This window comes from Puma concolor, chromosome B3, assembly GCF_028749965.1.
Source record: "Puma concolor isolate L17-30 chromosome B3, mPumCon1.1.hap2, whole genome shotgun sequence".
Taxonomy (NCBI): domain Eukaryota; kingdom Metazoa; phylum Chordata; class Mammalia; order Carnivora; family Felidae; genus Puma; species Puma concolor.
Window position 1 is genome coordinate 74,502,271 of NC_141672.1, and position 15,348 is coordinate 74,517,618.

Here is a 15,348-nt window from a genome sequence, read left to right on the forward strand (position 1 = left end):
GTCTAATCCTCAACATGAAGGCCAGGGAAGGGTCTGGCTGACAGCTCAGTTCAGACCTGGCCCCGGGCATCTATTCTAGGAGCTAACACTTAACATCCAAACATGATTAAAAACACTCAGGACAGTTCTCCTGCTGACAAAGGCCACACCCCAGATAATGGCAGTCCTGCCAAACCCTGGCCAGAGATAGACACCCAAGCCACTGGGTGTGAGCACATGAGGAGACAGAGTTACTCTGCCCCTTGGGGAGGCCCTTCTAGGGCTCAGCTAGGGCCCCAAAGCCTGGGCTTGTGCTCCTCCCCATCCAATGCCAGGGATTCCCCCACAGATCTCCCAGAAGGGAGGAGGCAGAGAGCTTGGAAGAGGCTCACCGGTGTATGGGGCTGGAGATCAGGTCTACTGGGGTGAGGAAAAGGCTGCAGAGGGGTGGGGCACTGGGGCAGGGGCGCTGAGGGGCTCCTCAGATTCTGGCATGTCGTCCTGGAAGTACTCGGCCTGGCGGTACTGCCAGAGACGCAGGTTCCCATCCCACTGCAGGGCAGAAGGTGGCAAGTAGTCAGGGGGTGCTGCCCTGCCTAGGTCCAAGTCCCAGACATGCACTGGCCCCCCCAACCCCTGCCACCTCACCGAACTGCTGACAATCTTTTCCTCAAAGGGGTGCCAGCTGACGTCACGCACGCAGGCCTTGTGGTTGGTCAGCTTCTTCACGATGTGGCCGCTGAGGAGGTCGTACACTGTCCAGGGAAGGTCAGAGTGGAGACAGGGCTGCCAGAGTACCTTCTAAATACCCCTCACAGTTCCTGAACAGTACTGCTTACCTCTAGGGCAATTTCCCCACTTTCACAGGGAGCAAAGCCCACACCAGAGGATGATGTAATTTCTCTTTCTTTTCCCTACCTCGGCTTGAGTGTGTGGTCTGGCAGAGCTTGGATACCTCTCCCTGGCCCTTACCTAAACTTCACAGGGTCAAAGTTAAGAAAATGTAATGTGGCTTTAAAGCTCTTTACAACAATTTTCTATGAAACCCATAAGATATGGAAGGCACAACAAAAGTGAACAATGGGCTATCTGCACAGACACCCCAGTCTTTTGGAGTCTTCTGGACAGGGGTGCATCTTCCTTTCTGAGTGGGCCCGAGTGCCTCCCTAGGTATGGCACTGTCTTAGGCTCCTCATAGCTGTACATGTATTTGTGTCTTTCTGCACACTTTCTGCTTTAATGACTGCATGTCCTTTACTATGAGCTTGTCTTCTTGTGTCATCCTATTTGTCCCTGCCCTCCATTTCCGTGCCCCACCCCCCCCCCCCCGGCTTTTCATCTGCAATCTCTTTCTTTCCTTGACAGGCTAAAAAAATAGAACTAAGTATATTTTTGGCAATCTATTATTATATTTACTAAATAGAAGCCTATGTTCCTTCTTTTAATGTTTATTTGTTTTGAGAGAAACAGAAGGTGAGTGGGCAGGGGTAGAGAGAGAGGGAGACACAGAAGCTGAAGCAGGCTCGAGGCTCCGAGCTGTCAGCACAGAGCCTGACGTGGGGCTCAAACTCACGAACCATGAGATCATGACCTGAGCCGAAATCGAAAGTCAGACGCTTAACTGACTAAGCCACTCAGGTGCCCCTATGTTCCTTTTCCTAATTTAACATGTTAGGGTGTCTGGGTGGCTCAGTCGGTTAAGCGTCTGACTTTTGATTTCGGCTCACGTCATGATTCCAGGGTCATGGGATTGAGCCTGCGTCTGGCTCACGCTGGGCGTGGAGCCTGCTGGAGATTCTCTTTCTCCCTCTCCCTCTGCCCCTTCCACACTTGTACTCTCTCTTAAAAAAAAAAAAGTGCTAGTGAATACAATGTTTTCTACTTCCCTAAGCCTAACCTGCTCCAAACTGAATTAAATCTCACTTATAGTCACCATCAAGACATTTAAGGTGGTTACTGGTAACAGGTGAAATGCCAGAGAAATATTCCTGCCTTTCCCAAGGCCCCCTCTTCTGACACAATCCTTACCGACAACTTTGCCAGTAGAGCAGCCACTGTAGATGAACTGCTGGCCGGTGCTATGGGTGGGGGAGAATCGGCAACGGATAAGGGTATGCAGCACCCCATGGCCCCGGTAGGTCATCAAGGAGCTGTCTCCTGGAAGTTTCAGTTTCCGCCAGGCTGGGTAGGGATGCATGGAGAGCCCTAGGTTAGGGAGTCTGGATTCTCCTGTATCATCAGTCCTCAGCAAAGACTGATGCTTACAGATAACTGCCTTTCCAGTATCCGACTGGTGGCTCCTTCCCCACCTAATGTTCACCAATATGGCTCAGCATGCTGGTTGTGAAGATACTGAAATACTTTTTGTATTGGTTGTTTCTGAGTGAGCCCCAACCCCGGGAACCCCAACTCTCCCCAGAGTTCAGCAAAGACTTCATGTCTAGCAAGAGGGAGTTGGGGAGAGGGACCCAGGCTACGGTCACATCCACTGTGCCTATGCCAGGCCTTACCAGGGGTTAATTATTTTAACTACCACCCCTGACTCTTTATTCTCCAGATCTCAGGTTCTACCTTCCACTCTCACCTTTTTTGGGTACCTGCTGCCAGCGGTAGTCCCAGTTTTGCTGTGTGGCAGCCTGCCGTGAGGCTTCCATACCTTCCCGACTAGAAAAGCGTCGGATATCCCAGAGCTTGATGGTCTGGTCTTTGGAGTTGGAGATGAGATACCGGGCATCACCCTGTGAATCCCCAGATGGGGAACAAGGTGTCAGAGTTTGCAAATATCGGGGTCTGTCAGTCCAGCTCTGCTTCTCCAGGTGAGGGGGAAGAATGTCAGTCCTTTGACTTAGCTTGCCTCTTTCTTCATCCAGGTGAGCTCACCATTGGTATTCTACCACAGATCCCACCCCCTGGCTAGCTTTCCCCTTCTTTGCCCAGGGACTGGCTGGGCCTCCTATTCTATCCTGGATTAATTGTCTTCTTTCCTTCCACAGAAAGCCCTGCCCTGCTCCTTGAGGACTGGTGAATACAGATGGAGCCCATGTTTCTCGGCTTAAGACCCTTCCCTAAACTCCAGCTCTTGCAAACCTTAGCTAACAAGGAGCTTGGTGAGTTTCCATGCCAGTCCACTTTGACAACTATAACCTGGCTGTGCGGTTCTGCTTCCCTGCCCACCTTGCTGTCAATGAAGGTGATGCCGTCCTGGTGTCCAGCCAGTGCACCCACGGGCTTAGGGTCATCCTCCCGCATGGTGCGTCGATCCCACACTTTGCAGATGGCATCATCACCCCCAGAGAACAGGATTTGGGAGCTTATGTCAGCAAAGGCCACTGCATTCACATCATCCTCATGGGACTCAATCTAGCGAAGAAGGAAGCCAGAACACCTAGGACCTCTTTCTAGGTCTTCTAATAGGCCAAAGACCAGGAAGCAGAGGCTCTAAGTTTCAAGGACATTACCTGAAGGGTGCGCCGGTTCTGTTCTCGATCAAAGACGTATAGGCAGCCATCATTGGCCCTGAAAGGGAAGGGATAAAGAGGGTCCTGGAGCCAGAAGTGAGAGGACTTATGCTGTGTATGCTCTAGAGAGTCCCTGTTGCAAAGTCCTGCTGAGGGGCAAGCCCTGGTCTCTTCTTACACAGGAGGTGGGAAAAAAGTTAGTTGTGTTTTTGCAAGCAGGTTTGAGACGTCCCATCTCACGCTGGGGAAACAGTGAGCAAGAGGTGAAGCAACTCGTAAACCCTGACCTTGGAGAAGGGCTGGTTGTTTCTCCATAGTGGGGTCCAGTACAGTCTCTGGGAGAACTCCTACCTCATTAATTGAGGAGTGCATCCCCTACAAATACTCACCCTCCTAACACTTCCCGTCCATCTGAGGAGACAGCGATGGAAAAGACAGCAAAGCGACGCTCATCTGGCCTGAAAAGAGCATAGAAGGAACTGGGTTAAGTGGACTCCCCTCAGCCTTTGTTGATCTGCACAGAATCTGATGAGGATTGTAAGGCACACTTCTAAGGGGAAAAGGAAGTCCGGCTAATGCATGCCAGGATGTGGATCACCTCAGTGAGGACGCGGAAATAATCCCGCAACCATCTGTTTTACCCTGGTTCTCTGGCTGAAAAGGATGGGCGCTTCCCTCCCAGGAATCCGCACAGAGACACTTGCAACCAGTGTACTTTCTCCCTCTAAGCAGGAGTTCCAGTTCAGGAGGTTTGCTCCTGGAGAGCCTTCCTCTTGAGAAGTTTCTGATGAGTCTGCCCAAGGAGGGAAGCCAGTACCTTAGATCCAGGGCAGTGTGTGTGTCTCCCTCCCCGTAGATGTTGCAGATATGAACTAAGAAAGGCAAGAGAGACAAGAATCTTTCAGAGCTGGGGGAAGGAGGGTGGAAGTGAAGCTGGGCAGGAGATGGAACAAAGGGCAAGGATGTCAGACCCTGGGAGTGATCCTCCCAGGAGAAGGGATAAAGTCCTGGCACAATGGACGTGGGCATTTGGGAGACCTCGGGTCCTGGGCTGGAGAGCCACTAGAAGTCTGGGGCATACTCACTGTAATCAGACCAGCTGGAATATAGGAAGTGGTTCCCATCAGGGGTGAAGGCCACGTCCAGTACGCTCCAGCCTACATCCCGGGCCTTGATGCTCTTGAATTTATGAAAGCGGCCATACCGGCAGTCATACAGTCGGATTGTCTGGTCTGGGTAAGTGGGGATCAGGCAGAATTAGGGAACCCTCTTCTTGCATCCTCTCTAGATCTGACCTCTCCTTCTCTGTACATCTGTGGAATCTTCCCTTGATCATGGGGAATGTGTTCTGGCTAAGCATCCTAACCCAGGGTCAGCGTTCCCTCAATCTGGGGCTTTCTAGCCTCAGTCAGGGGGTATATTCCTTGTTTCAGGGTAGTTCGTAGGACCAGGGACTGGTACCTTGGCAAGCAGACATGAAGATCTGACCATCTTTGCTGTAGATGCCACAGAAAGCTTTCTGAGAGTAGGTATCAGTGAAACCCAGATCGTTGGGCAAGAAGCTGGGGAGGGAGAGGGAAAGTGAAGGTAAAGGTTGCTGAGGATGAGGATTATCCCGGTTAGCAGAATCCTAACAGAGCTGGATGTGAGTACAAGGGCGAACCTCCCTTTTGGCCTGGGGTATAATCCCTGTTCTTACATTCGTTTGTCTTCTCAGTTCCTACGCTTTTCCAGTTTGTTTACTCTCAAACTTTGACCCCATTTAACTTTAATATCCCTGACCATCCTTTTATACCTGTCCCTTCAAAGTTTAGGGGATAAAACCTATCTGGCCCTTAGAGTCTCTCCACCAAGCCCCATACTCACTGAGACATCATTCGAGACCGTTCTCCAAGGGAGAAGCTTCCCCGGTGGCAGAGGCCCCGTTCTCTCTAAAGGAAGGGATTGGGGAATATTGCTAGCACAAACAGAGGGCCACTGCAGCCACACCAAGCCCCCTCCTCCAAAGAGATTGCTCTTGCTACAGAAATAGACACCACACACACTAGTGTGTCCCACCAAACTCCGACGTAGACTGGCTAAGAAGTCTCCAGCTCCAGCACTTGAGGCTTCCTTGGAAAGTTTATTTCCCTCTTCTCTGGGGCAGACAGAGCTTCTGGCTACCTCAGGAGGCCTGCTGCCAGGCTGGGTGGAGGTTGAGAGGCCTACCTGGTGCAGCATTTGAGGAAAGCTGTGCTCCCGGGCTGCCCGTCTAAGCCCCAGCCGCCCTGTGGCCAATTCCACTTGTGTCTTGATCTCATTGCATTCCAGCTCCCGGGTGTCAGGAGTTGCGTCCACTGTGAGTGTCAAGGAGAAGTTTCATCCTAGGTTTTGCAGCTGCAGAACTGTGCTCCAGCCCACTCAATGTGGCCGAATATACTACAGCTGTGAAGGCTCCCTCGTTCCCTGAGTTATCTCATCTTATTTCAGTTTAACATATGTTCTTACAAAAAAAAAAGAAAAAGGATTTTCTAATGAAAGTCTTCCAATGTTAGGGTTTCAGTCTGCCTTTCCTCTTACCAGGTGGGTTGTATCGGTCCCCAAGACGGCCATCCCAGGCACTGTCATGCTCTTCCTCCGAGTCTGAGAGGGCCTGGATGAGTTGTAAATTTGCTGCACCTCCTCCCTGCACCAACCTCACTTGGCCTCTATGGAGAGATGCCCATGATAAAAGGGAGGATCCCTTCCCCAAACCAACCAAATTCAGAGTCAGTGGCTATCCACCTACTACTCAAACCCTACACTGTCCCTGTTTTGAAGTTTGAGGCTGACTAGACCTTGGCTGTAATTTTCAGTCTCCTATAAGATACAGTAGGAAACGAATCTTCATGCTTACAGCAGGAGCGGAGAACCGCAACATTCCGTGGATGTTGACAAACCTACTAAACTGACTTCCTAGAGAGCTAAAAGTTTTAAGAGCATTTCCTTCTGAGCCTCTTGCCTGAGGAGTCCAGAATAGAACTAAAGGGATCCCCAGGCTTGTCTTCTTCCCAAGGAGCTACAGCTAAACAACAAAGCCAGTGGCAAACCTTTTTGGTTAAGTGCTGGTGGTCAATTTCCTCAAAGCATTCTTTCCTCAAGAACAGGGTTAGAGTTAGGTTAATTTAAACTTGTTTTTCAAGTAAGTCCACATGGCCTCATATCACATGTCAATAACTTCACAGAAGTTGAACACCCACCTCCCCAGCTCTTCTCTTTACCCCTCACATCACTCCTCTTCCATCAGGGCCCCATTTTCATTTTATTTTTTACTTACTTGGAAAATAGCTTACATTTGTGTAGAAACAGCTAGAGAGGCTCCCCTGAACAGTTCCCTCAAACACAGAAGTGAGTTTGTCTTCGTGACCCTCCCTAATTAAGAACTACTCTTGTTGTGTATTGAGATGAGTGCCATGAATGTCCAGAAGGGAAGCTCAAACAGAACAGCTGGTCTGGGCTAATCCCATTCCCTATCCTCTTTAACTTCACTGCCTGGAGTTGGGATCAAGGGACTGTGGTGGTCCCTGGTGGGGACACATCAGAGGGTAAGTTACCTGCGGAGGAGATAGGCCAGTACCTGGGCCAGATCCACATCTTCATCCTCCTCTTCCTCTTCCTCACTCCGACGCAGGCTAGCCCCTCTTCGGGGCAAGCCCTCGGAGGGGTCTCCGGACCCAGTTCCTGCGCTACTGCTGTTCCGTGATCCCATCTTCTGATCACAGCATCATTAGGTCCTGTGCAGGGACTCCTCGTGTCACCTCCTTGGGTTTGATGAAAGCAAAGCCTGCTCTAGAAACACCAGTGTCTCCTGAGATAGAGCGGTAGCTATCTCTAGGAGGGCGACCCTTCCTAGGGCCTGAGATCCCTTCTCTTTAGCCTGTGACAACTCCCAAGGCTTCAGGACCACAAACCTTCCCCAATCCTGTGAAGCAAAAAAAAAAAAAAAAAAAAAATCAGAGAGTGAAGTCTAAGGAGCTACCCTAGCTCACCAATGAGAATCCTTTGAAGAGGAATTTCTCAGTTTTCTACCTCAAACTCACCTATCAAAGTCCCTGGGGGGAGTAGGTGGGTGAATTCCCAGGTAATCTCTCTGGCTGACCAATCAAAACCCCTCGCGGAAGAAAGCGCCTCATTAGCTTATCTCATGTAACCAATCAGAAGCCTTAAGGCTCTGAGACCCCCGACGCCCCCCTTACCGACCAATCAGAGCGCTTCTTTGCGAAAGCCGGCAGCAGCGACAACCAATGAAGTTAGAATTCAGCCTAACACCCCTTCCTTCCTCGCCTCACGCCCACGTGGTGTGCTGGGGGTGTGTACGCCAAGTGGGGGAGGCAGGGAGAAGCCGAGAAGCCCCTCCCACTGAAGCCGGCGGTTACTGCCGCGCGCGAAACCACCCACCAGCCAGGAGCGGTCGCAGGACCCGCAGCGGCGCGAGGCCTTGTTTACACCGACTGCGGCCGCAGCGTTGGCCAACTGCTCCTCCGTCACGCGCCTCCTCCGTCATGCATCTCCTGGCTTCCCGGCCGGAGGACTGCAGACGTCACGCGTTGCCCCTGACGGCCCCGCCCCCTTGGCCCGCCAACTGGACAGCTGAGCACGGTGATTGACAGGTGGGCGGGAGAAAGTGCGTGAAGGGTGGGAGGGGAGGAAAAGCGCGCGACCGAGGTGGGGCGTTCGCTCTTCCTTGGGAGGAGTAGTGGGGAACCGGCTACTTCCTGATTCGGAGACAACGGAACTAGGCTTGATGGGTGAGGGGCGGGGCTTGCAATAAATTGGTGGTTCGCTACCTAGAGGTGTCTTACCGAGGGATAATTTGCCGTCGGCCCCTAAAGTTCTTTTGCCTTCGCAATTTTCAGACGATCTCTAAGGGCCTCCCTTTCGCCTTCCTCCCGACCCGGCTCCAGCCTTATTTTGCTGGCTGTAGCTTCAGTCAGCCCGGCCCTAAGGGGTGACCGGTGCCTTTGGGGTGTGATCACGTCACACAAGGGGATCTAGGCCTCCACACCCTCGCTTCCGGGTTTAGCTTCCGGAAGCCTTGTTTTGTGGGGACTACCCTTTCTAGACCACCCTTTAGTTGCTTTGGCAACTTTTCAGATGACTCCTGGCTTCCCTTAGCGGTCTTTGCAGACGCTCCCTAACACACCCGTGGGTTTCTAGGGGCCTTTCCGGTTCCGTCTGTTCCCCTTGGAAGCCTCTCGGCTCTCCGGGATTTGCAGACCTTCCCTAGACCCTAGGTCCCCGGCGTGCCGCCTCCGCTCTGGGAGTCCGGCGAGTGCACGAGCGCCGCCTCCTACCCTTCCTCCGGGTTTATGAGTAAGCCGCTGAGTCCAAGGCCAGGACGTGCTACGTCTCGGGATCTTCTCCCAGGCTGGAAGTCGAGTGTCCTTGCCGCGCCAAGTGCAAAGGTCCGGGGTCCAAGCTGCACTTCAGCGCCTCTAGTCCGCGCTCTTTTATAAGTGTTAACTCTCCCTGGGCCCCTGAGGTCAGGAATGGGTGTGGTCAGACCCGAGGACGCCTCTAGGTCTTTAGACCGCTAGATGCAGGCTTATCGTTTCTGGTCGCTAGAGCCGTCATCTTAACGGGCGTGCGTTCTGTACTGGACCCTACTCTTGGTTTAATGGTCTGCTCTCGCCGACTGAAATGCCTGCTTTTTGAACAAGCACCTCGCACTTTCATCTTGCTGTGGGCTGTACTAATTATGTAGTAGATTCTGCCGGTCCCCCATCTCTGATTGTCAGGTAGCTTACTAACAGTTTCCCTGTAACGTTTATTGAGACCTTAGGATTCTGTCGTTTCTGGGCTGTTCAGCCTGGAAAATCTGAAATCATTAAAAGAAGAATTTATTTTCTGTTTGCCCTTTTAATACAGTTCTTCAAGTCTTAAAGATTAGTTGAAGGTGTTTTCACCGTCACCACCCTAAATCAAAATTTCATTACTTCATGCCTCCCCTATTTGATCTGCTGGAAGTGTTTTTCTCTGATAGCATTTAGTTCCAAAGAACCTACAAGTGGTTCACTTTTGTTTATTGTTTCAGATACAAACTTCCAAATCTGGTTGTCTTATTTTTTTATTGGCCTTTTTACTGTAACTTCTGCCAAGCAATATGCCCATAAATTCTGTGCTGTTTCCACCTTTGCACCTTCCCAGGAGAATTTCTTACCTGGGGGAAACTTTGTAGACTCCCTTCCTCCTGACCCAATGGTACCACTTACAGGAATCTAGCTGGGACCTATATGCTAAATCTAGCCTTAAGATGTATGTTTGGGCTGCCTGGGTGGCTCAATCAGTTAAGTCCATACTCTTGGGGCGCTTGGGTGGCTCAGTTGGTTAAGCAAAGGACTTCTGGCTCAGGTCATGATCTCCCATCCGTAGGTTTGAGCCCTGCATCTGGCTCTGTGCTGACAGTTCAGAGCCCGGAGGCTTCTTCTGATTCTGTCTCTCTCTGCCCCTCGCCCGCTCACACTCTGTCTCTCTCAAAAATAAACATTAAAAAAAAAAAGAGTCCGTACTCTTTTAAAAAATATTTTTAAACATTTATTTACTTTTGAAAGACAGAGACAGAGCATGAGCAGGGGAGGGGCAGAGAGAGCGGGAGACACAGAACCAGCACAGAGCCCCATGCAGGGCTCAAACCCACAAACTGTGAGATCATGACCTGAGCTGAAGCCAGATGCTTAACTGACTGAGCCACCCAGGCGCTCTGAGTCTGTACTCTTGATTTCGGCTCCCCACTTTGGGCTCTGTGCTGACATGGACCCTGCTTGGGATTCTCTCTCTCCCTCTCTCTGCTCCTCCCCTGCTTGCTTGCTCTCTCTCAAAAATAAATTAATTTAAAAAAGGATATGTTCAACACATCAATTAATGATAATAGTAAAACACTGGAAACAAAATAGTCTAAATATACTGTAATATGGGAGTATATTGGTTAAGCAAATTATGCTCCATGTGGTAGACACAGAAATATCAGGTAGTCATTAAAATGATGTAGTCTTTTTTTTTTTTTGCTATGGGAAATTGTGCAAGTTATATTGTTAAGTGTTTTTTAAATTTTTTTTTTTTTTTTTTTTTTTTTTTTTGGCAAAGTGCAAGTGGGGAGGGGCAGAGAAAGGAGGACAGAGGATCCAAAAGTGGGCTCTGTGCTGACAGGCTGATGATGTGGGGCTCGAACCCACCAACCATGAGATCATGACCTGAGCCAAAGTCAGATGCTCGAGCCACTCAGGTGCCCCAGGTTTGTGTTTTTTTGTTTGTTTTTTTTTTAATGTTTATTTTTTAGAGGGAGGGAGGGGCAGAGAGAGAGGGAGACAAAGAATCCAAAGTAGGCTCCAGGCCCTGAGCTATCAGCACAGAGCCCAAATCAGGGCTGGAACCCATGGACTCAGAGGTCATTACCAGAGTCAAAGTTGATGCTTCACCAACTGAGCCACCCAGGTGCCTTGGAATACCATCTTTTAAAAAAACCTAACTGTGGGGCACTTTGTCTCTGTCTCAAAAATAAACATTAAAAATTTTTTTTAATACAGAACTTGTACATTATTGAACAAAGCATTAAAAGTCATGTTAAATATTAAAAAAAAAATTTGAGGGGTGCCTGGGTAGCTCAGTTGGTTAAGTGGCTGACTTCAGCTCAGGTCATGACCTTGTGGCTCCCGAGTTTGAGCTCTTCATTGGGCTCTGCTGTCAGCACAGAGCCTGCTTTGGATCCTCTATCTCCTTTTTTCTCTGCCCCTCCCCTGTGCTTTCTTTCTCTCTCAAAAATAAATAGGGGCGCCTGGGTGGCTCAGTCGGTTGAGCATCCAGCTTCAGCTCAGGTCATAATCTCGCGGTTCTTGAGTTCGAGCCCCACGTTGGGCTCTGTGCTGACAGCTCGGAGCATGGAGCCTGCTTCAGATTCTGTGTCTCCCTTCCTCTCTGCCCCTCCCCTGCTTGAGCTCTGTCTCTCACTCTCTCTTGAAGATAAATAAACAATATAAAAAAATTTTTTTAATAAATAAACATTTAAAAAAATCTGAGATTCTGTGACCAAACTAAGTCTTAATATTAAGTCAGAGGTGCCTGGCTGGCTCAGTCAGAAGAGCATGTGAGTCTTGATCTTGGGGTTGTGAGTTCAAACCCCACATTGGGTGTAGAGATTACATAAATAAAATAAATAAATCTTTAAAAAAGCCGCCTGGGTGGCTCAGTCGGTTAAGTGTCTGATTTTGGCTCAGATCATGATGCCACAGTTCCTGAGTTCGAGCCCTGCATCTGGCTCTGTACTGACAGCTCAGAGCCTGGAGCCTGCTTCAAATTCTGTGTCTCCCCCCTCTCTCTGCCCCTCCCCCGCTCGTGCTCTGTCTCTCTCTCAAAAATAAACAAACATTAAAAAAATTAAGTCAAATACTAAAGGATATAGGATTTTATCTCTGGATCCATTGATAGATTTTTTTTAGTTTATTTGGAGAGAGAGAGAGCTCGTGCGGGCGCCTGAGTGGGGGAGGGGCAGAGAGAGGGAGACAGAATCTCGAGAAGACTTGGCGCTGTCAGCACAGAGCTTGACACGGCTGGAAGGCTGGAATTCACAAACCGTGAGATCATGACCTGAGCCAAAACCATAACCAACTGAGCCACCCAGGTGCCCCGATTGATTTTTGTATGTAAATATTAAGCTTTTGAATGTAATTGTCACTTGTGACTTACAATACCTTTATTTTTTATTTTAGAGAGAGCGTGCGAGTGGGGGAGAGGGGCAGAGGGAAAGAGAGAATCTTAGGCAGGCACCACGCTCAGTGGGAGCTGGACTCAAGGCTCTACCCTATGACCCTGTGATCATGACCTGAACCAAAATCAAAGAGTTGGAGGCTCAACTGACTGAGCCACCCAGGCGCCCTTTATAATACCTTTTAAATGCATATGGACATTTATGTCTTAGGATATGCTATGTGTTCCATTGAAAGAAATATACCATTTCTTTTAAAATAATTAAGTCATTTTGAGAAACTATTGGCTTTCCCTCTCATGATTTTGAAATTTGGTATGTTGCTTGGTGACATTTTGTGAAGTGCTTGGGCACTTCATTGGGCAGCTTCGTGTTTTCCCAGCCACACTTGAAGCCGCTTAATGCCACAGAGAACTTTTCTACCTTCAGCACCCATTTTAGGACTTGTTCTAGTGATTGCTAAGTAAATGTCAGCTAATTGACTTTCTTTGTGACCTGCCTTGCGCTATTTCCTGTTCATTAGCATCCCCACTAGAGGGCAGGCTGGGCTAGAGAGGAGAGGAGGGGAGCAGATTTTTCTTTTCTGGCTAACCCTGGCCTCCCTCTCCCCCACCCCACCTTGCAGGCTGGCAACTGCAGAGTTTCTTGGACACGTGTTCAGCTCTGGGCTACACAAGGGAAAGTTGTCTTCCGAAACGACTGATTACATTATCTTCTTGTAGCATTCTGTGTAGAAGGAAAGGGGAAGTATGTTAATTTACCTAGGATTTAAATTCTGTTGACCAAAAAGCAATTGAGTAATTATGGGATTTCTAATACTCTCATGTCCTGTGACCTTGTTAATCAGAAATTTTTGTGTGGCAGAGAGGAGGTACAGATGTGATACAGAAGCTAAAAACCCTTTCTTTAGCCAGGAATTTGAATAGGAACTATCAGTATGAACTCATGAAGTGTTTTATCTTACTATATCTGTTGAAAAGATCTAGAAACAATGACCAATCGAGTAGTAGATCTTTTTTTTTTTTTAATATTTTATTTATTGGGGCGCCTGGGTGGCGCAGTCGGTTAAGCGTCCGACTTCAGCCAGGTTACGATCTCGCGGTCCGTGAGTTCGAGCCCCGCGTCAGGCTCTGGGCTGATGGCTCAGAGCCTGGAGCCTGTTTCCGATTCTGTGTCTCCCTCTCTCTCTGCCCCTCCCCCGTTCATGCTCTGTCTCTCTCTGTCCCAAAAATAAATAAAACGTTGAAAAACAAATTTTAATATTTTATTTATTTTTGAGTGAGAGAGAATGAGTGGGGGAGGGGCAGAGAGAGAGAGGGAGACACAGAATCCAAAGCGGGCTCCAGGCTCCGAGCTGCCAGCACAGAGCCTGAGGCGGGGCTTGAACCCACAAACCCTGAGATCATGACCTGAGCCGAAGTCGGACGCTCAACCGACTGAGCCACCCAGGCGCCCCACCAGTAGTAGATCTTAAAATGCCATTTCCCATGGAAAGCCACCAGAGTTTAAAGAAATGGCTGATTCCAGGTCTGGGGCAAAAAATGTACGAGACAAACACGGAACAGCTTATCTTACCAGATAGCAAGAAGACAGCAAACACTATCAGGGTAATGTCAAAAGGACTCAGTGGCTTGGTCGGTTAAGCATTCAACTCTTGATTTTGGCTCAGGTCATGATTTCACGGTTCATGGATTTGAGCCCTGTGTTGGCCTCTTCTCTCTGCCCATCCCCCACTTGCTCTCTCTCAAAAATAAATAAACTTAAAAAAAAAAAAAAAAGGACTCAGGAGCCAAGTTCTCATGGCCAAAGATGGGATAATTTGAGCACTAAAAGGGTAACTTCATTGGGGCGCCTGGGTGGCTCAGTCGGTTAAGTGTCCACCTTTGGCTCAGGTCATGATCTTGGGGTTCATGAGTTTGAGCCCTTCGTCGGGCTCTGTGCTGACAGCTCAGAGCCTGGAGCCTGCTTCAAATTCTGTCTCTCCCTCTCACTCTGTTCCTCCCCCGCTCACGCTCTTTCTCTCTCTCTCTCTCCCTCAAAAATAAATAAAGCTTAAAAAAAAATAAAAGGGTAACTTCATAAACATTAAGTATGTTTAAATCCATGAGTTCATAATGGTGTATGTGTGTGTGTGTAAGTAACTAATTGTTTGCCCTTTTGCAGGATGATAGAAAATTAAATCATATTGGAGATGGTAAATAAAGGAAAACAATCAGTTACTTTGTTGCTTCTCTATAAACTATACCTCGAGGTAATGAAATAGAATATAAAGGGAGTGTCCTTTTTAAAACTTCCAACAATTATGACAGTTTGAATATAGCTGTCTTGAAATCCCTGGTAAATTAATGAATCTAGGCATTAAGCATCTAGATCTGGATGCTTCAATGATTAAATTAAGGGAAAAGAAAGGAATGGAGGGGGAACTTATAGATTGAGACTTAAAAGGCATATGAAATTCTTAAAAATGGGCAAAGCTGAACCATAATGTCTACAGATCCACACTTGGGTGATAAAACTACAAAAATAAACTTAAAGGACATAATTATCATGCATCACAATATCCATCTATGCCAGGAAGGAGGGGCTATGATGAAGGTGAAGAATGTAGGGAGGGGGTGGCTGGGCTTTGGGTGTCTGCAAAGTTCTGTTTTTTTCTCTGGATGATGGTTTACAAGTGTTCACTTTCTGTTAGTTTATTAAGCTATACCTTTGTTTTTCATGGTTTTCTGTATCTGTGTTTTAACGTAAAATAAAAAGATGAGGGATGCCTGGCTGGCTCAGTCATAAGAGCATGCGACTCGATCTTGGGGTTGTGAATTCAAGCGCCATGGTGGCTGTAGACATTACTTAAATAAATAAAAAACTTAAAGTAAAATAAAAAGATTAACTAAAATGTGTTAGGGACACCTTAGTGGCTCAGTTGGTTAAGCGTCGAACTCTTGATTTTGGCTCAGGTCATAACCTCACAGTTCAGTGAGATGGAGCCCTGGCATTGGTCTCTGTGCTTAATGTTGAGCTGGCTTGGGATTCTCTCTCCCTTTTCTTCTCTGCCTGTCTCTCCCTCTCTCAAAATAAACAAACTTAAAAAAAAATTAATAGTGTGTTAACTACATTTTATCATTTCTCTGCAGGGCATGTAGCCTAATTTTATTCTAATTGTCAAAATAATTTTTAAGGCTAATACCTTTAAATCAC

The 15,348-nt window shown here is 48.3% G+C and overlaps 1 protein-coding gene across 2 annotated transcripts; it reads right to left on the bottom strand.

The window, feature by feature from the left end:
- Window positions 1-261: 261 nt before the first annotated feature.
- Window positions 262-8,017, bottom strand: DCAF11 (DDB1 and CUL4 associated factor 11). Of its 2 annotated transcripts, none has more exons than XM_086710091.1 (15): window positions 7,854-8,017; window positions 7,033-7,216; window positions 5,997-6,124; window positions 5,646-5,773; window positions 5,304-5,368; window positions 4,899-4,999; window positions 4,523-4,669; window positions 4,255-4,309; window positions 3,827-3,895; window positions 3,438-3,495; window positions 3,154-3,339; window positions 2,564-2,717; window positions 2,008-2,160; window positions 628-734; window positions 262-531 (listed from the first exon to the last, which is right to left on the bottom strand). In XM_086710091.1, the coding sequence occupies exons 1-15, from the start codon at window positions 7,957-7,959 to the stop codon at window positions 397-399; spliced, it is 1,776 nt and encodes a 591-aa protein (XP_086566217.1). In that variant the 5' UTR covers window positions 7,960-8,017; the 3' UTR covers window positions 262-396. The 2 variants fall into 2 exon arrangements, with proteins under 2 accessions (XP_086566217.1, XP_025775833.1); XM_025920048.2 differs by having other exon boundaries at window positions 7,010-7,377; window positions 7,854-8,002.
- Between the last annotated feature and the right edge of the window lie 7,331 nt (window positions 8,018-15,348).

Bases quoted from the DNA above. Each gene is read 5' to 3' on its own strand.
- DCAF11 (XM_086710091.1), bottom strand. From the start codon at position 7,959: ATGACGGAGGAGGCGCGTGACGGAGGAGCAGTTGGCCAACGCTGCGGC. The intron at 5,000-5,303 runs GTGAGTATGGGG...CTCCCTCCCCAG, and splicing joins CGGTCTCGAATGATGTCTCA to CTTCTTGCCCAACGATCTGG. The intron at 3,896-4,254 runs GTACTGGCTTCC...TGCTCTTTTCAG, and splicing joins CACACTGCCCTGGATCTAAG to GCCAGATGAGCGTCGCTTTG.